This window comes from Numida meleagris, chromosome 4, assembly GCF_002078875.1.
Source record: "Numida meleagris isolate 19003 breed g44 Domestic line chromosome 4, NumMel1.0, whole genome shotgun sequence".
Classification (NCBI taxonomy): domain Eukaryota; kingdom Metazoa; phylum Chordata; class Aves; order Galliformes; family Numididae; genus Numida; species Numida meleagris.
In genome coordinates, this window is record NC_034412.1 from 39,818,305 (window position 1) to 39,838,384 (window position 20,080).

A 20,080-nucleotide genomic window follows, 5' to 3' on the forward strand; every position below is an offset into this window, starting at 1 on the left:
CAGGAACCCCATCCCCCCGCCCCCACTAGGGCACTCCCGCACCAGCCCCTCCGGCAGAGTTGCCGTCATGGGGCACTGTGGCCATGGCCGAGGGCTCCATTCAGCTACGGCTGGTGCTGGCTTGCCTACCACTGTGCCGCAGCCCAGGCAGCACCATGGGAGTCACCCCACCAGCACCCAAGGCCAAGAACCGCTGCCACGAGCAGACATGGCTCTGGCTGCTTTAGAGTACCAGGGCCACCCACGCTGCCACCAGGACCAGGCAGCAGGTAAAAATGGTGGCTGAAGGCAGGGAGGCGCAGGGGAAGAACACCGCTGTCACGCTCTGTTAGGTTCATACTCAAACTTTACTCTGCAGCGCAGTGAGATGTGACAATTCGTGTCCCTTAGCCCCCATAACTCCCCCTGCGAGCACCACCGTAGCAAAGGTCCCATAGGGCTACAGCCAAGCTGCCAGCACCACAAGGCTCGGGCAAAACAAACCCCCAAGTCCCAGGTCATCGAGCACGGAGGTTGCAGTTGGATTTCCATCTGGTTTTGCCTCGTTTTAAGAAGCAAACCAAGTCACTCTGCGTCTGATATTACATGAGGATACGGTGCTTCTCTTGCTTTCTTCCCTAGGGAGGCGGCAAACTGCTCCCACATCCTGCTGGCACACACACTGCGGTGTTCAAGGCTCAACAACATGGATTCACAAACACATTGAGTTTCCCAGAGATCGCTAAAAGTGCTCTAAAGTCCTGCAGGGAACTGTGGTCTCCTCCTTGTGAGGGCTGAACCTGGCCCTGCCATAGGCTTGTGCCACCTTCCCCAGGGGATTTCTGCCCCTGCAGCATATCAGACATCAGACGGACCGGTTGTGTGCAATGCAGGAGCTCAGCTACAGGCAGAGCAGTGACAGCCTGGGCTGCTGTGCATCACACAAAGCCAGAGCTACTCCTTTTCTAAGGAGAGTATAAAAATACCAGCATCCTTTTCCTTATCTTTTGGTTTTTGTTTCTGTGGTTTTTTTTTTCTTTTTACAAGTTATAAAAAGCTTTTACAAAATGTAGGTACGTGCTCCATTAAACTTCTGTTCCGTCGTGCAAATTATTGTGGACTTTAACTTCTAGGTTCACCTGCTTCACCTTCCTGCTTTTGACACTGGAGATGCCTCCTGTTTCCCTCAGTATATTGATATTCCTCACGGTGCAGTACTGGCTATTCACTGCCTTCTCTGGGCCCTTGGGCAGCTCCACCTTGGTGTTCAGAGGATGTTCCTCTGGGGCAGCTCGGGCAGCCTCTCGCTTCCTCCGCAGCCTCCGGCACTTCCTGGTGACAAGGCAAACTCCCAAAAGCACCAGCAACAGCAGCATGACAGCGGCAAATGCACTCCCAAGGGAAGCACCTGTCTGTGCTAAGGAGGCCGCGACCACAGCTTCCTCCACCTCCAAGATCAGCGACTTCATGTTGGTGCCGTTCTTGACCTGATCACCCTCGTTGTCATAGATTAAGGAGTCATCCAGCATCAGCCTCCCATCGCCGTCGACCAGGTCCCTGCGGCCACGCTTTAAGTGATGAGTAAGAGATCGCTGAACACGAGGCCCTGCAATGCTCTCTGGGCCTATTATGTAGATAACTTGAAGGTACCACTGATGTCCAGCTTCCACCTGCGAGGAAGGGAAGACATGCATACAGGAAGTCAGATAAAATGATTTTGTTATGTAAAGAGAGAACCGGATGCCATTTTTTCCAGTTTTTTGAGTCATGCAGATATCAGCAAAAATATTCAGCGTGAGCACCTGCACCAATAGTTATCATCAAGTTATGTCATTTTGTCTGTCTTTGGCAATTGCAATAATTAATTGAGGACACTGCTAACCCGTGTTTTAACTCTCTACTGAGTGCTTTGAAAAAAATCCTAACCACCAGAACAGATTCTTCATCTCCATGTTCGGCACATGAGTTTCCTTCTGAACTGTTTCCATTGTTAATTTATGGTGTGACCCTAAGAATGTCAAGAAGGCACTTAAGCCCATGGAGGTTGCTAGGTTAAAAAGAGGGCCTCTCTGGGGAGGGACGAAAAAACTGGGAAATCAGGATCTACATAGCCACCCTCGATTGAGAGTTTTCTTTGCGTCCCTCCCACTGCGGCAATTCCCGGTGTGGTCTGCCTGGCTCCTCCCAGTTGTGTTCTAGAGCCAGCCTCTGAGCACGGAAGGGAATCACAACCTGAGCTCTCCTGTCTGTCAGTGGGAAGGGGTGCGGAGTGCTCTGTGCTAGCTAGTAGAGGAGTTAGTTCTGGTCTACTGACATCACTTGGTACAAACCTTGTAGAGAGCATCCACCTTGAGAGTAAATCCATCCACACCGGGCATGCTGCTTACTGAGTGAAACTCAGACAGTTCAGAGGCAAAGTGGGCATCAAAAGGCACATCATGGAAATACTTATCCGTGACTTCTGGTTGGTTTCGGTCCTGAAAATCAGAGCAAGAGTGCATGCCATCAACACTGTGCACCTGAACAACCAGGTGACTTTCAAGAGCTGCTTCGGTGATACTGTAAAGGAAAGCAACGCTCCCAAGTGTCTCTCTGCCTCCTCTTGCCAGCGCTGCCGCTGCCTCACCCTGAGCTCATCTCACTTTATACCCAAAGGCTTCCTCCTCTCAAGTCAAATATTCCTTAAAAGATGCCCTTTCCCGCTCAGAAATGCTTGCTCATGCTAATCTAAATGGGCACAAATTTCTTAAAATTGCTCATTATTGTTTTAAAAACCCAGTTTGGGGCATTTTAAAGCTCAGCCTGGGATTTCTGCACACCTTTCTGAAGGGAAGCCAAAAGCGGAGTGTCTCAATAACACCTGTGCGCTGCCGCAGAAATTAAATCCAAAGGTCCAATTTCCACACACACGCACGCGCCATGTACTTTATTTTTTTTTTTAATGATTACGTTTCTGCATGGGACATACTTCTAACCTAACCTGTGTCATGTTTAGGCACTTCATACTGTTTTAGCACCGAGCAGTTCAATAGTAGGTTTGCAGAGCAGAGCATCAGGAGAAGAGCTTAAGCAACCAGCTCATGTGCACACCAGATGAACTAATAGCACTACTAAGGTTACCCTTGTCCTGTAAGTGCTAATAAGGCTGCCAGCGAGGACGCTGGCAAATGTTAATTTGAAAGCATGTAATTAGAGCTGAATGCACCTTGAGAGCGTGCCATAGCAATGAAGGGGAACGCTGTGCAGCTGGTAAATAGATCTCCCTTTGTATGCTGCCTGTTCTGTCAGTTCTGAGCCACAGCATAAACAGAGATCAAGAGAACTTTTAAAACCTTGGTACATGGGGTTTTGTGCTTTTTTTGTTGTTGTTCCTCATTTTTTTTTCTTTAGACTAAGAAATACTCATGGATTAAGACTGAGGAGAATTTGGTCCTGTCTTTACAGCTTGGACCTGTCTGCCTAGTACTACCAAAACACCGCAGCATTTCACTTCTCAACCCTTTGCAGACAGAGCCTGTTTGCTCTAGGGAAAACAAATCCAAAGCAGAAGTAGAGGACAGGACTGCAAGCAAATTATTTCAGTAAGAACGTCTTACAGTGCTCCCTGATGCGCAGCTTCTCCTCGCAAGCAAGAATGTCATTTAGTTCCCCATCTGTTAGGTTAGCAAGGGGCTAAGCGACCAGACGTATTCAGACGTGACTGTACATAATGCCCCACATTATGGTTTTGTCCACAGCAGAAAACTTACCAAGAGGAGAAATCTGTGTTTCAGGTTCTTGTTGGGTTGAATACAGCCATACTGCGGCCCCTCACTATAGACAGTTCCTGTTGGGTCGAAGAAGGGCACGTAGCCGTCCTTGCCGGTGCACAGGTAGACTTTCTCCAGCTGCAGTTTGTAAGCAGCGTTTAGGTTTTGTTCAGGATTCCAGAGGACGCGGCCATACAGGATTTGCCCTGAGGAGATTGAGAGTAAAACGGTCAGGTTAAACTCCCCAAAGGACGCCAAGGAAGAGATAACAAAATTCAACAACAGAACCGCTGTTAGAGCCACACACCTCCAACTACAAGTGGCTGCGCTTTTGTACATGTGCATGCACAGATGACAGAACACCCTGCCACGAGCACACTCTTGTCTTCTGGTCCTGACACTGAGGTGCTGTGACATGCTCAAAGCACCATCTGTTGTTGTGCAAGAGGCTAAGCCAAATCTGGGTTTCCCCCTCCTCTTTCAAATGGAAACGGAAGTTCTGAAAACAGAAACGTTCAGTACAAGAGGAACGAGAAAAGAAATCCTACCTTTTGAAAAAGCTCCTTTGTAATCCATTTCTGCCAGAGACATTTCGGACTTGGTGGGATCCATCAGAAACACTTTCTCATTGTTACAGAGCTGAAACTCTGTGTTTAGGGAGTAGACAACAGGAACTGGGCGGTTTGTCTGCTGGAAGGCAATCGGGATCAAAAATCTATATTGAGACAGAAAGGAAATGGGTGAAGTTCAGTTTAGATGCATCAGAAGTTACATCTGCTTTACCTTTTTTCCATCCTGCTTTCGTAGCCCATTAGACTGTACTACAGTGGAATTCAGCCTAAGCTTGCCTGTTGCCTCTCACCCTGCCCAGTTTTCAAGTAATAGTGTTGTGCCCCGCACAAGCAGCTGGAGCTTTCTGACATCAGGTTTTGGTTTTAATTCCATCTAGGGGACTACTGAAGGATACACAGGCTTCTGCAGCTCCAAGGCTGAAAACCGCTTGGCTGAGACAGCCCACAAAGGAGGTTACTGCCCCTTCCCTTCCTGCTCTTGCGGTGCATCCCCTGCTTCCTGAGACCACGCAAACAACCCAAAACTGGGTTCAGAGATGAAAACGGTGACTCCTTACCGCTCGGGAGCGTGAGCCGTACAGGGCAGGGGCTTGTCTCCAGGCTCTATCCACGGCTGCGTAGGCTGCACAGTACAAGGAATTAAGAGGATTGTGTACTCTCCAGAGTAGTCCTTCCTGAGAACAGACAGGAGACACCATCATCACCAAACCAAACTCCAAGCTATTCTACCAGCTGATGCATTTGCCTAACATCCATGTTTTCCAAATGAGTGGAAGCAAGCAGGGCAATATTTGCGGCAGGACCTAACCCAAACCCTAGAGACATCCACTTCAGCAGGTGCAGGACAGAAAAATTTGACCAACAGTGTTTAATTTGACCCTCAGTGCAAGGAACATAAATGAAAGAACAAACAGAAACAATAATAAAAAAGGATGTTTTGGAGAGCTGAGCCTGTGGCCCTCACCTGTTATAAGAGCTGGTCGCCCTCCAGAGCTGGTAGGGAGAGTCGAAAGTCTGAGCACTCCACAGCAGCTGCAGGTCAAATTCGATCCCTCCCAAGTGGTCTGGAGTCATTAAAGAAGACTTCACATCTGGCAAGCTGTGGTGCTCCATTACAAAGAGCCCTGGGGTGAGGACAAGGAGCTGACAGTAAGGCACTGGGAGATCCCACACGGCACACCTCCACACAGCAGAAGAGGGACCCCAAGTCTCTCATTAGGAGCAACGTTAGAACCTGCTCAGGGCCTCAGCTATTGGTGCCTCACATCCAAGTGCAGATTTTAGCTTATGGTAGTAGCGGACTGGCTAGAGGTGGAGCCAAACTTGGGTACTTCTGCAGCCTGCTACTCCCAAATACCAGCTGTTTCCAGGCTGGCAGAGGATGCCCCTGTTCCCATGACTTGTCACTGTGCTGCTCCACTTTCTTGTTTTAGGGAAAGGGTGGTGGTACAATTGTGTGAGACAGCAGCGGAGGACGTGGAGCTGCCCTGCCTTGGCGGGGACAAGAGAAAATGGAGAAGGCAGTCTCTATGTAAGACATCTGCTGTTAGATGAAGGTTTTTAATCTAACGGAAATAATTATATCCAAACCAGCCAGGGCTTTTGAGGGCCCTAGCTCAATCACTGACATTAGGCATAAGGTTTGTAAAGTTAAAAGCGAAAAAGGTGAAGTATTTCTGGGCCGAGAGGCTAGTAAAAGGAAGAACAAATTGGCTCTTAGGCAGAAATACTCTGATTGTGAACAATGACCTTAGCCATAGCTTGTTTTACTACCTGTGCTTTCAGCACCGGGCTGCATTCTTAGGGTGCCCTCTTTCTTCATCAGGACTAATATTCATTCTCACCTCTGAACTTGGCCTGGGTCTTGAACTCAATAACCAGTCGGCCATCCTCACGGATGTAGATCCTGATTATCTGCAGCCGGGCTGAGAGGACGCTGTCCGTCTGGATCCCTGTGTGGTACAGCAAGAACAAAGTCACTGGGGAGGCCACGTGGCACAGCACTCCTCAGGTGGTGTCGGTCAGCCCTAGGTAGCTCTAGAAGCATCTGAGACAGCTCCAGAAAGGCACAGTTTAACTGAGATCATCCTCCAGGTGAGTCAGCTGTACGCTTCCAGATATTGTGGGAAAGAAAAATAAAGGAGCTGGAAATAGAAGACGCACAGGCACAGGATAAACCATAAATATACACAGTGACATTAGGTCTTGGATGTCACCAGCAGCGGAGGACAGGCACAATGTGGGACCCACCACTGGCAGCGCTGTGGTTTTAACAAGCAACGGGTTATGATGCGAAAAAGTCAATCTGTGAGAGTTGGGAGGCTGAAGATCACAACTGCAGTTCCCACATGGGATTCAGTGGAAAGCATTGGAGAAACCATGCCAAATATCCCATGGGGAGAGTCTGATGAACACATAGCTCTTTTCCTGCAGCGTCTCAGTGATGACTGCTCCCATTAACAGACACTGAGGGAAATGACAGCACGCTCACTAAACTCTCACAAATGCAAGCACAACTGGACTGACACTGCATGCTACCCAGACTCAGGGCTGCAGTGACCATGCAGAAACTAAGAAAAAGGGAAAATCGAGAAGAAAACAATTCTCCTGTACACTCTCAAGTGCCGTACCTGTTCTCCAGAGAACAGTATCGTAGAAAAAGGAGAACTCCATCTCTGTGTGATGCTCAAGAGAAGCCCAACCTCTCGGCGCTGTCACGTAAATATAGGACACATAGAGGGGGACGTGGACTGTTAAGAAGGACTGAGCAGAGTCCCGTACCTGTCAACAGAACCCAAGCAGGTGATTATGCACTTTTCAAAGGAGAGACACCGGCCTGGACTCGCAGCACCCTCTTTGCTCACATTCTGCTCTGCAAATGGGGAAAAAAGCCACAATATCTGCAACAGAAGACTCCTATTTAGTAGAGGTGAGATGAGACCAAGCGCACAGGTGCAGTCAGGGGCAAGTCTTTTTCCCTTCCCTTTAACGCCTGAACTATTCACTGCAGGAATAAAACATCTGCGTCCACATTACAGACTGTAGCCTAATGGGGTGAGACACAAACGCCCCGGGGATGGCAGCATGGGGCCCTGCATGCTGCGCACCTCTGTAGCTTCCTCGGTACCCCTGCATCACACAAGCTGTGTGGCACAGATGTGACCAGGCTGGGGAATGCTACTCTCTCCTATCACACAACAGAAATATTTTTTAAAAGCCTTATAAATCTGAGTGTTCTCCAGGCTGCTTGCACTAACTGAATGACTGCCAAGTAAGCAATGTTATTTGACTACTGAAGAGCAGAATTTTAGACAAGGCTCGACTAAGCTCCCAGGTTCACTGCTCCCACTGTGAACCCAAAGTTAAGCAGGCCCTTCTGACTGTGGGAATCCTCACCAGGCTTCTATAGAAAGAGGGAGAAAGCTTGAGTCCAGGATCAGCTAAAAGTGTATGCATCACACTTTTTTGTAGATCCCCCTAGTATGTGGATTTGAACATCAGCAATGGACACGAAATGAAAATGCCCACAGTGTTTCTGGGAAATCAGAGGCATACAAGTTTTCCAAGGTCACTACAATGCAGTAGTTTTTTGCATTAAAAACAATAAATAAATCAGCAAAACATTTATCACTAGACTGTAATTTGAAAATTAATAACAAAGAAGTGCTGGGGAAGAAGTATACAAGTACAGAGTGCTCCTTAAATACTAGAAAAGCCGTACAGTTAAGTCAGATATCCACACGTGAACCTTCTTTACAGGAAGGCACTTCAGTCAAACCCGCATTTTAAATAAGAGCAAGTGCTAAAGCACGCTGCCGTCACTAACGCACCTAACAAAGGGAGCCGTGGTCACAGCTTTACCTCGAAAAGAGTTTCCAATTCCACAAATTAAAATTAAGCAATTCTGCGTTCTCAGAACTGCCCTGAGAGCACCTGAAACACCACAGGTCTCTCCATACACAGCATTTATGATCTGTGGGGTGCAGCTGTACCGTGCAAGCCCCTCAGCTCAAAGAGAGACGTGCCTGACTGGTTGGTGCCAGTCTCCACATACTACGTTATGCAGTTGCTCAGTTCAAGGAGCTTCTCAGGATTTGCGTAAATAATTGGAACTCTAAAAGGGAAGTTAACAAAATATTCCTGACCAGCAGGAATTAAAATAGACTGTGTTGGCCATAATGTTCTGACTGGAAATTCAATGCAAGAATCTAATGCAGATGAGACTCATTTGAGTGGGATGCACAATTATAATCTGTCCATGAGGGGGCAGTGAAACACATATTTGTCGTGAAAACCACTATTTTACAAGAGAACATTTCTGCCTTTTGGTCTGATGGTAATTAAGGAATTACTTAAAAATTTCTATGGCCTCTCTCCACTGAACGTGGCCTCTGCTCTGTTCTTCGCTCATTCACATTGGTGAAGAATGTGGACGCAGATGTAAAAGTATAGAACGCAGGTCTCAACGTTTTGTATTTCCAGTATATCCTTATGTTAGGAAAAAACATTTTTAAAAGCACTCAAAGAGTAAGAGAATAAAGCCTATGTTATCCCAATCAAAATAAACGAATTATGTGTATTTTACAAATACTGTTTTTCTCTTGGTAAAGGAGGAAAAAATGTGCTTCAATTGTACAGGGCAGAGCAGCAGAAATACCAAGCAAGTATTCATGAACACACAGTGCAGGTCTGCCTGAGAATGGACAGAGGTCTGGGTGACACAGAGAGTTTAGGATATGTCACCTTACCTGGAAGTCAGCTGTCACAGAGCCTCCACAGACATCAATTAATTCAGTCATGTCATAATAGGCATCAAAGGTCCATATGCAGCTCTTCAGATTGAGGTGCTTGTACAGCTGGATCGTCTTTGGCTCTCTCACCGCGGGGTCGAACTGGTAAGGGCGGTCATAACCAGGACCGAGAACAATGCTATCGTATGTCACTTCATCAAGGAATCCTGCCTCTGGGAGTAAGAGATACCAGGACACCATTTCAGATCTTAAAGAGTTTGAGCTGTGCACTCAAGTTCCATTTGCATTCTCAAATCATGACAGTGATTTTTTTGAGACTGAGGACTTAATGTCTCCTCTCCATCACCCCAGAGGTCAAACCGAACATATACAGATCTTCAAGGGTGAAAACGTTACAGGAATGCGCTAACAATCCCAAAAAGCAAGCTTATTAATTCAAGGCTGAAGTTAAATTTTAAGCTTAAAGGTAGAACAGCTTGAGCATGAAATGAAGAATGAAACACGACAACCCTTTGCCCTCCGCAGAGAGACCACGGGCCACATTGCCCTAAACGTCAGAGGTACAAACTGTTTATTTTTTCTAGCTCTGGCATTTAACCTAGCAATGACCTTGCTCTCGCTGCTTCTTTTTGCCAAACTGCAGAGCTCAGTGACACAGACTTCGTGTGGATCCCTCTCTGTCTGCATGGATATCACAAAGACAGTTTGGAAAAGCGGAACATCACCAACATGTCGTGAACCTACAGCCTCTTCAAGCAGCAATGCTGCTTAACCCTGTTATAATTTAAACATTCCTGTGCAATACCTCATTTTCAACAGAGCAACTCTGTTACAACAGAGCATCACAGCTGTTAGCACAGGAAGGTTATTTATTACAGGAATCATTATTTCCATAATGTCAGCTGAGCCCAGAGGAAGACAGAGCCTCCTGTGCATTATCGTTACTGGTTTCCCCGTACTCCCCAGTTGTGCAAACAAAAGCTGGTTTTAAACGTTACCTGAGATGCCTTTAAGGTCTCCAATGGTGACCAGGTTCGAGCAGACATGCTGGTGTCTGTAGATAGACTCAGAGAGTAGGAAATGCAGATTGTGTAGGGGCATGGTGGAGATGAGGGGCAGCATACCATCCTGGTGGGGAATCTGCACCGAGATGTGGATCCTGGAACAAAGAGGGGATGAGAAGCAGAAAAAGCAGTGCTAGCAGGCATGGGAGCCCCGTGCACAAAGCAGCGTGGAGCAGACACGTAAGCCTGGCAGTGGCTGCTCTCAAGCCAGCTCTGTCACCCCAAAAGGCCTGGCAAAGGACCGTGCTCTCCTCTTCTCCGGGTTTATACCTGTTGGGATGTTCTTTGTGTTTGACATCCAGGTACTTCAGAGTGGCAACAAACGACTGTGCCTGGAAACCTCGGGCTGTCCCCGCGACCACAGGAGTGTGACAAATGGCACTGTCTGTCCCTATAGTAACTGCGTTGCTCCTCAAGGGGGTGCCCGCGTGGCCAGCCTTGTCCACAGCCTTGGCCACACAGCGCACGTGGAACCGCCGGCTGAAATAAATGCTGTCCAGCACCTGCAGGGAGCAAGGAGAGAGCAATATGCTCGTGGGTCAAACGCACCAGCACTGCGACATCTCTCCAGATTGCAATAACGCTTTGTCCTGGTGTTCTGAAGCAGCACAGAGGTGAGACAGACAACCGCATGCAGGCAAAATGGGAGCACGTGCATGCCAGTGTCTGCCAGTCCAGCTGAGGTTGCAGTTGCGAAAGGTGCCTGAAAATGCTGGGTGCTTTACAGCTGCTTAAGTCTGCCCAGACACCTGACAGAAAGGGAAGAGGGCACCTGACCTGCAAAGATCCATCTACCCCCTGTCTCCAGGGATTTGCTTGAATGTCTGAGTGCTCACAGCTGCTTTCTGCATCGACAGAAGTAGTGCTTTCAGCAGGCTCAGTGAAACAGTGCTACATTTTCTGAAGTCAAAAGAAAATATTTCTCCAGAGGCCTTCATACTTCATATTAGTTCACAAATCTGAGATTCTAATCCCTGGGTAACCAAAGCGCGCACCATTCATACCCGAGTATGCATCACCTAGAAACATACCCGAATGCTTGAAAACAGCTCAGACACCACAGCTGGGAGAACCCAGGAAAATCCCCCAGAGGAAAAGAGTAATTCTGCTTGTGGGGCAGGATATGAACAGCCCAGGGACAGAGAGGTCTCAGGCCACACACAGAGCAAGGTAGCAAAATGAATGCCTGAACTAACAGAGGCCGAACTAACAGAGAGATGCCTTTTCTTCAACGTGAGCAGGGTGGGAAGAAAGCAGGCAACCCGGCAGGCAAAAGCTGGTACACAAGATCGCATCAGTGCATTGAACTCCCCCCTCAAGCGCAGCCACTTTTTCAAGCGCCAGATTTCACAGGTGAGCGATCACACAACACACAGACTGACAGTGCTGTCCCAAGCTGTCTGCTGACTTACACCACATGCTTTTGTAGCCTGGCCGTGCCTGTACCTAGCCATATACCTTATGGTTGACGCTGGTGAATGGTGTGTTGTCAGTGATGGTTTCAAAAGGCGACCTGGCCCCATTCCCGTCTGTGGGAGTTGCTACTTCCCAGCTGAACTGTATGGAAGACTGGTTGATCCCAGCCTCGCTGCAGCGCCCCTTCATGACCATGAACTTGGGGAAGTGGGGATCACAAGGAGTGACACAGATGAGTGGATAGCCTGGAGAAGGGGATTTCTTAGCACCACTCTTCGTCGCTTCTTCCACACGGTCATAATCAGCCAGGGAGACGACCTGTATAGATGCAAGGTAGGAGCGTTCGCCTGGGGCTGAGGGGAGGAGCACGACAGACGACAGGCAACACTTCCCACTCACTGTAAGCCTGCTGCATCATTGCAGCTCTTAATGTTTTTTTTCAGAAACTCTGCAAGAGTTTTGAGTCTCTACTTGCAGGGTACTAGATCACATTCATTGCAATGGGCAACTCACCACAGGAGGTGCTGGCAGAATCAGGCTTCCTGCTGCCTCCTGATCCAAAATAGTCACTGTTGCAGTGCTGGTATCTCCAAGAACAGCTTCCACTGGGTCATCCGGACCCAGCACCAGAGAAAAGGACTCATGCCACTCCCGATCTTCATTGGACATAATCTCCACCTTAAACATGATGTGGTCCACACCTGTGAGAGTAAATGCAAGAGAAAGTGGGAGAATTCATCATTAGATATTGCTCTGAAGTTCTCATAAAAAAAAGCAGAGCTGATCTATGCCATAGCCACTGAAATACAATGATAAAATACACATTATAAATTTTATTTCCACTCATTGCTACTAATAATTTAGCCTTTTCCACACAGGAGTTTATACATAAAACTCCAACTATGACAACTGATCTGATTGATCAAGTGATAAATTTACTAGCAGATGCCATCTGAGGATTAATAATGCCTGTCTTATATTAGCTGTCTGTAGTAAAACTCGATGATCCGAAGAATATCCCACCTCTGCAGTGAACATCTCTATTCTCTCATACCAGCAGGCAGAACTGTTTTGTGACAGCTTTTGTCTCAGCAACGTGGTCTATGCTCTTAGAGGATTCGGAAAGATCTCTGCTGAACTTCCAAGAACCACTTTGCCAGATACCAGTGCTTCTGGTACAGAGGTCTGTTCCGAAAGCCCTTTGTCCAGCAAATCAGCCTTTTTGCATCACAAAATTACAGCTGTAGCAGCACAAAGGGCTAAAGCCCACGAGAATCACACTTCAAAAAATACGACAGTTTAAGTCCTCATGTAGTATATTCAAAGTACATTACCAGAAAAAAAAAAACCAACAGAAAAAAACCAGAAAACCACAAACAAAACAAATCAAGTGATAGAATGTACACAAGAGGAAACAAGGCAAGATTTGGGATGGTCTTCCCATCTTTTCAAGTACTGTTAACTCCAGCAAGCAGAAGTCTCGGTCATCTTCCTATCTCCTTAAGCATCTACATCCTGCTCAGTAAAGCGCTCTCCACCTCTAGGCTTTCATTCCCTCTTCCTCGTTGCCCTCCTGCTTGGATAGCAGCTGAGCACTTCGCATTTTGAGCAGAGAGCATTGGTGCTCAGAGAAGAAGCCACTACGTCGGGGTGTTTGACATGAGAATGATTATGACAGCAAGGGGGGGGTGGAGAAATGACACGTTACATGCGTTATAAGTAAAGGAGAAAAGTTTTACATCCCACTTTGTAGCACACTGAAGAACTGCGCGTTTTCTCCCAGAAATACCGTGAAGAACCCAAGAACAAATTCCAAACCCCCAAATCTAAGGGTATATTATGTCTTCTTACAGTTCATCCAGTTTACTTCAATGGGAGCAGTTAAACTGGTGTTGTGTTGCAAGTCCAACTCAAAAAGCCTCTTTGTCCAAATCTGATGAGATGTTTCCCTTCAGTGCTCCATTCCAATATACACTATACGTCAGATACCACCAACCCCAACCTCCCCTCCAAGAACTCTTTACCTGGGCTGAATTTGAGCACTCGACTCTTGGGGTAGTAATCCACTCCGGCCTGAGCTGAGCCATCACGAGTGCTACAGCGCACTTTTGAGGTCCTGTTCTGATCCCCTCTCCGGACCACTTTGATATTTAAAGCAGCAATGCCCTCTGGTCCAGGCGGCTCCCGCACTTGGTACGCAGCTTCTTCAAACTCAATGGTGGGTGCTATAAAGGAACAGCGATGAAGAAAAAAACACCACATTTGCACAGCAGCTGACTGTTTACAGATGAAATAAATATATTCAGCAACTGGGCTGAGCCAAACCCAGCTCCTTTTAGACTAGATCTACATATCTTCAGAGCAGGGGGCTCCTCAAAGCAGGAGCCAAAGCTGCAGCTGTCAGGGTTGGATGTGAACTAGGGCAAGGAGTTCTACGCTTTGGGCTTCAGAGGATGGCACACAAATCTTACAGACTTGCCTTCCACTGAACCACATGCACTCAATCCATTCCAGGCAGTGGCGCTATGGCCTCCATTCCACATCACACCTGGGGGACGTGTCATCCCCCTTCTTTCCCTGTGGATCTCTCCAGGCTGGGACGCTGGAGAAAAGGCAGCATCTCCCAGGAGAAGCACAACTGTGACCTATACAATTGCAGGGGCGTGGGACAAACAGTGAATCAAATTGGGTGTTACCTGATCCCTCCCATACAATTAAACCAGTGCACAGAGCCCCCACACCGGTGACCAAGTGACAGTCCAGGACACAGGCCTATAGTTCTCCAGCACACAAACTAGTATTTCCATAAGAAATAACCCAACAAAATAGATCTGCTGGGACCACATGACTGAAGGCGTTCACATAATTAGAGAATGAACTTGATGAGAGTGTGCTGATGGCTTTAGAACTGCATCTACACCACAACTCCCAGATCCATGTTGAGCCTACTCTCTTACCGTCTTCATCATTGGTGATAGTCACAGTTGCCATGTCTATCTTCCCAATCCTAGCTCCACTCCAATGATTTCCAAGCGGGCTACCAAGATAGACATGGAACTGCTCGTCTGGTTCAAAGGCAGAGTCATCACTGATGTAAACACTGCAGTTTTTCACCTAAAGCCGAGAGAACAGGAGAAAATAGAAGACATTGATAAATTCCCTGAAGCCACTGGGAGATTACTCCGTTTCCTCGCTGTCTGGGTTTAACGTCTTAGTACTGTCAGTCTTGGAAGAAGCACCCTTCTATTTTTAAGGCTACTTCGTGTGGAGAAACAGAATTACAGGATAAGACAGAGTACAGAAAACATCTCCTTCCCCAAATCCATCCTTGTTTGCTACAACAACCCTGAGTCTGATTAACAGAGGATTTGCATTTCACATCTTAACCAGTTGTGTCATGAAACAAAGACCTTCATACAGAGACAAGTCATATTTCCAGAACCAGAAGGATTCGTGACCTTAAGCATCTACGAAACCAGTTCTGACAGCCACTGTCAGCTCCCTCTAATAACGCAGAGTCAAGGAGGAGATCTGCACCACTCCTCTCAGTGGTTCTTCACCCTCCCTGTAAGCCAGGTTCAGCTCACCTTCTCCCCTTTCAAGAAAGTGATGCGGGACTCATCCGCATTTCTCCTCTCTGTGAAGTCCTCCATGACCTCTGCTGTCTGGCTCTGGGTGTAGCATCTCACGGAGGACTCATAGCTCAGGTCGCCAGTGCGGAAGATGGGAATGTGTAGTGCACCCTCCTTCTCCCTCACCGTGAATACATCCTTGGTGAACTGCATGCTTGGTACTGCAGAAGGCAATAGAAAGTCAGGCAACATTGAAATTTCAGAGTGACGAGTCAGTTCCACAGTGTCAGGGGGCGATCAAGGCACGTACACCCTTGGAGAATTGCTGCACAAATCTGACAGATAAAGAATGAAATGGCAGCTTTATTATGCCTCAGTATAGGATTTCATTTCAAATTAACAACTGATCGTGACTGCTATCTGCCTTCCAAAGAGCACAGAGCTGGCTGACCCCATAACACTTCAGGAAAAAGGTACCCCTATTAACTGCCTTTCAGTCACCTATTTCAGTGGCTCCTGAAACCCGCTCATTCAGTAACACTGTGATGCTGTTCCAATGTGCTGAAGAGCAAGGCTGGGCTGGCGATGCAGGGATTGTGTTTGTGGAGCATGTCAAGAATGGACTACACGAGGACTCGGTACTGAAATACGTGCTAGATCTCAAAGCATTAGCCTACCGTCTGTGGACAGACATAGAAGAAATAGCTGTAGCAGCAGAAATGACTACCACAAAGCTAGATTATACATTGCGTGCTGTCCTTAAAGAAGCAAACATGAGAGAGGAACAGAAATAGGTCATGAGAGGAATGAAAAGAAGAGAAACAACAGAAACATCCTCACACAGTTAAGAGAGACCTCGGTCCACAGAAAGCATGAAAGAGGATAGAGCCCTGTGCAGAGGAGCATGGCTGAAAGTGAGTGAACACTACAGCAGAATTCATGTTCTGCACTTCTCAAGTCTCCAAGCTTTTGTGGACAACGTTGTGTGGACAGAAACAGGGCATCCAAATGGAACAGGAGGATCCCAGGAAAATAGGTTAAATCAGACCTAGGAAAAACCTCACCTGGACTAGCTTCTTACTGCATGCAAGTGTTAAGAGGCTAGGTGGACCAGACCGAGCTGCTGTGGACAACTTACCATCTTGGATGATGTCATTAATGGCCACAATTGCTTGGAAGGGCTTCATCAGCTCAGCTCCATGGGGTGAGCTGAGATAGACAACAAATGTCTCCAGCCCTTCTATCACTGGGTACTGAGCATCATCCAGGATCGTCAGAGTGCAGAACTAGAAGGAAAGCAGAAGTCCCACTTTTAAAAAATGTAAAGCTGTCATCCTTCCTGGCACTTGTTTTTGATTGTCTAAAGCAGAAATTGTGTCAGGCCTTTTCTAAGGTTGCTAATCAATGGCAACCAAGTTCTAGATAAACTCAGCGTATCAGTTCAGAGAAAAGGCAACAGACAACCCTTGTCCTGGGAGAGGTGGTCTGACTGTACCTTTTCTAGCTGAAGTGTTAATCTGAGGCGAGTCAGCATAGCAGTTTCATTTACAATTCTCCGGTGGCCTCAAGAGGATTTTCAAAATGGTCAAATGGCAAATACAGAGCGTGCACATGCATGAGAGAGAAGTGTCCTCAAATAGAGCACATTGATCAGAAGACTAAGTGGCTCCTCACCTCTTCTGTCCTGCCTGGCCTGAACTCTATTTTTCTGGAGCTGGGGACATAATCAACCCCCGGGCTGGCAGATGGAGGGTCTGATGTCCGAGTGGCACACCACACCGAGGTGGGGGTTGAGAGATCAGGTCCCTGCCGGAGGACCGGAATTTCAATGTTTCCTGCATCGTGAGAGAGAACCAAGATTAGAAAGCAGGCTCACACAACAAAAACATTCCTCAACCTGCAGCGGGCGCTTTTTCCATCATTGCTGCCCCACATGGAACACAGGCAGTTGCAGAGAACAGCCCTCAGCCCCCCCCACTCAGGGCGGGAAGGAAATATAACTTTCTGCAGATGTTAAATGATGCTGCTGCTGTGCTGCAGATCACGTTCTGGCACCTCATCCTAGTGAAAGCCCCTGCTGCTCTTCACCTGCAGCCTCACTGACGGTAAACGTGGCATTTCCTAGGAACACTGTCGAGGCATCATTGGGACCACCGATGAAGACGTTAGCTGAAGCTCGGCTGCCAATGCGTGCATTATCTGAAGCATCGGCCAATACTATCTCAAACTCCTCCTCTTCTTCATATTCACTGTCATCGATCAGCATGACATCACATGTCGACATGGTAACACCCGGTGCAAAAACTATGCGGCTGTCATCTGTCATTCCCCGGGACTTGAAGTCGGAGCCGGACTCCAGCATGTAAAGGCTGCTTCCCTTGGCTGATTTGGGGACGGTGTAGCAGACAGCAGACACAGTGCTGCCAGTATCTCCTAAGACGCAACAGAAAAATATGTAACTTTATGGAAATACATTTACTCTATTTGGTGGAGGAAATCAGACGCTGCTGATTTAAACAATAAAGCAGCGTTCATTACAGAAGGTGAGAAGAACACCGTCCCTGCTCCTAAACTTGCACCAAAGCTGCCTAAGGCCTCACTTCCAGGCACGGTCCAAATCTGAACTCTTGGTTACTGTGCTCAGGAAATAGACGGTACTTGCCTATGAAAGAATGCAGGGCACAGTGACAGGGTCTACATAAACCACAGTTTCTAGATCACAGAGAAGAAGCCAACAAATACAAGGGTTTGCTCCTGCTTGTGCTGGGAGGAAGGACGGATTGAAGAGCGGGGAGCTTTAATTTTTTTGGTGAATCTTAAAAATTGAGCTAGGGAATAAACCAAAATTAAGCCCCCTCTCATGCATTCTTTCTTGTCATCTCAGCTGCACCACAAAGCTACTTCACAGCCTGTCTGCAGGTGCCTCATGTCTCCCTGTCTCCTGCTGGCTATCATCTCCAGGGCTCCTCATCCACCTTCTGGCAGGGTGGGTTCAGATTCAACCCACCTTTCCTTTCAACAGGCGCAGAGAGAAACCCAGCGCTCTCGCTGACATGGTACGTCTTCCTGTCGAACTGCAGCATGGGCTCATCCTCGGTGTCTGTGATGGTGACCGTGGCCTGGGTGATGTTCCCCAGCAGAGCATAGGCTGGCATGCTGAGCTCCACGTTGAAGCTCTCGGTGCCCTCAAAGACGTCGTCATCATTAATGACGATGGTGCAGGCCTTAGTGTCTTCCCGCTCCTCAAACTGCACCTGGAATGCAGCAAGCGGGCTGCTCTCTCTGGACAGGGGTCTGAAACTTTCCTGCCCTTCCTGCCTTACCCTTGCCTCGGGCACACACCCTGTGCATGCATCACTGCACACCAACCTTAGCCAAGGATAAATGACTAGCAGAGGTCAAAGGCAGCAGCAAATGCAGCGTGTATGCCCCCAGGCCTTCTGCTCTCAGTCATGCTTTTAGAATTTTGCTAGATTATGAGCGACATTCCTATCCAAGCAAGCCTGTAATGTTTGTGATTTGCCAAAACACTACCGCAAAGCGTATCTGCCAAGATAAAATCCTGATGAAAAAAGAGACCCTCTTCTGAAAGCAAAGAGCATGCAATCTTTTAAAAAGGAAATGGAGGTTTTAACTCTATTTCTGATAAAGGTTTTTATCAGTTCTGCTGGAAATCTATAAATCACAAGGACCATAAACTTCAACAAAGTGACAGAGCTGGGTCTCGTGAATGAGTACGTTGTGAACTTCACTCATGGCCACAAAAGTTACTTAAACTGGAAGAAGTATTGCTGAAATATGCTCAAAGTTATGGCAACACTTCTATCAAATGAGCAACAGTTGTAAAACTCAGGAATTTACACAGTACAGGACAAGAGAGAAAGAGAGTTAACCAGCAGGAAAAGTGGACTTTCTGAAAGTCTCCAAGGAGCCTTTGGGTAAAAAGACACGACTGCAAATTCCCAGTACTTTGTTGAAGATGATTAATGCAATCCTTAACTGCACAAAGGAAACAAAGTGAAAGGATGGAGGTTAACTATCCCATGCGTGGCACTGGGAAGACAGTGGAATTCTTAAAATCCTGGCGTCTAAGGATTGTGGAGGAAGAAATGGCTGGGGGCAGAGAAAAGTCCTAACAACTATTCATGCAACTACTGCACAGCCAAATCTTCAGGACTTTCGGGAAGGTCATGCCCAACAGATGCAATGACTGGCTGTAGGAGCAGCATAACAAAAGAATGCTCTTCCTCCTGTGGACTTAAAATTCCCAACCCAGATGCTTTTCTAGAAGATGCATTTTAGACGCTACTGTGTTTAAATGCAGACTAACAATTTAGATGACAGCTGCATCACTTTTCAGCCTTCTAAGAAGCACAGAAATTGTTCAGTTTGCATCACGCTCCATCTTTGAAGTGCTGGGCCCTGCCTCTCCACTCCTCTCACCCTCGCTATGCATCAATCACACAACACAAGGGAGCCATCAGGGTAAAAAACAAAACAAAACAAAAGGAAAAAAAAACATAACAGCAGTGCTCAGCCATCCATGCTGGGAAGCAGGTGAAAATGTAACCCAATTTACAAGCTTAGCCAGGATGATTAGAAACAAGCTGCTGCTCTCCACCAGTTTCCCAGTGTGCTCTGCCCTCTGGCCTTCTCTGTCACTCCAGTGGCAGTATTTACAGACGGAATATTCAGTCAGTTCTTCCCTCTCCCCACATCCCCAGCCTACCTGCCCTGCGTACTCCACATAGTCCTGCTCTCCAGACTGTGAACCAGAGCTGGAAGTGGCTGTTCCCTGCTCCGTGCGGCACAAGACAATGGCATACTGGTTGAGGTTACCAATCCGCCGCACGGTGACGCTCACAGAGCCAGCGTTCTCACTGACGTTGTAGCTGGAAACATATTGAGCAGAGACAAATAACAGGCACTACTTAATGCACAAGCTGAGGGCACCGGCATCCTACAGGGAACCTGGGG

At 47.5% G+C, this 20,080-nt stretch overlaps 1 protein-coding gene across 2 annotated transcripts in view; it reads right to left on the reverse strand.

The window, feature by feature from the left end:
• Positions 329-20,080, reverse strand: part of FRAS1 (Fraser extracellular matrix complex subunit 1) — a 169,246-nt gene continuing 149,494 nt past the window's right edge. The window contains exons 53-73 of one of the 2 annotated variants that reach the window (XM_021395041.1): positions 19,833-19,995; positions 18,111-18,357; positions 17,192-17,536; positions 16,778-16,938; positions 16,242-16,389; positions 15,119-15,324; positions 14,489-14,645; positions 13,556-13,756; positions 12,045-12,232; positions 11,574-11,849; positions 10,386-10,618; positions 10,050-10,210; positions 9,049-9,263; positions 6,931-7,081; positions 6,145-6,252; positions 5,265-5,424; positions 4,858-4,974; positions 4,277-4,443; positions 3,729-3,934; positions 2,310-2,456; positions 329-1,649 (exon numbers count right to left, since the gene is read on the reverse strand). In XM_021395041.1, the coding sequence (XP_021250716.1) occupies positions 1,065-1,649; positions 2,310-2,456; positions 3,729-3,934; positions 4,277-4,443; positions 4,858-4,974; positions 5,265-5,424; positions 6,145-6,252; positions 6,931-7,081; positions 9,049-9,263; positions 10,050-10,210; positions 10,386-10,618; positions 11,574-11,849; positions 12,045-12,232; positions 13,556-13,756; positions 14,489-14,645; positions 15,119-15,324; positions 16,242-16,389; positions 16,778-16,938; positions 17,192-17,536; positions 18,111-18,357; positions 19,833-19,995 (4,342 nt within the window). In that variant the 3' untranslated portion in view covers positions 329-1,064. The remainder of the gene's footprint in view (positions 1,650-2,309; positions 2,457-3,728; positions 3,935-4,276; positions 4,444-4,857; positions 4,975-5,264; positions 5,425-6,144; positions 6,253-6,930; positions 7,082-9,048; positions 9,264-10,049; positions 10,211-10,385; positions 10,619-11,573; positions 11,850-12,044; positions 12,233-13,555; positions 13,757-14,488; positions 14,646-15,118; positions 15,325-16,241; positions 16,390-16,777; positions 16,939-17,191; positions 17,537-18,110; positions 18,358-19,832; positions 19,996-20,080) is intronic. The other variant, XM_021395042.1, reaches the window with a different exon arrangement.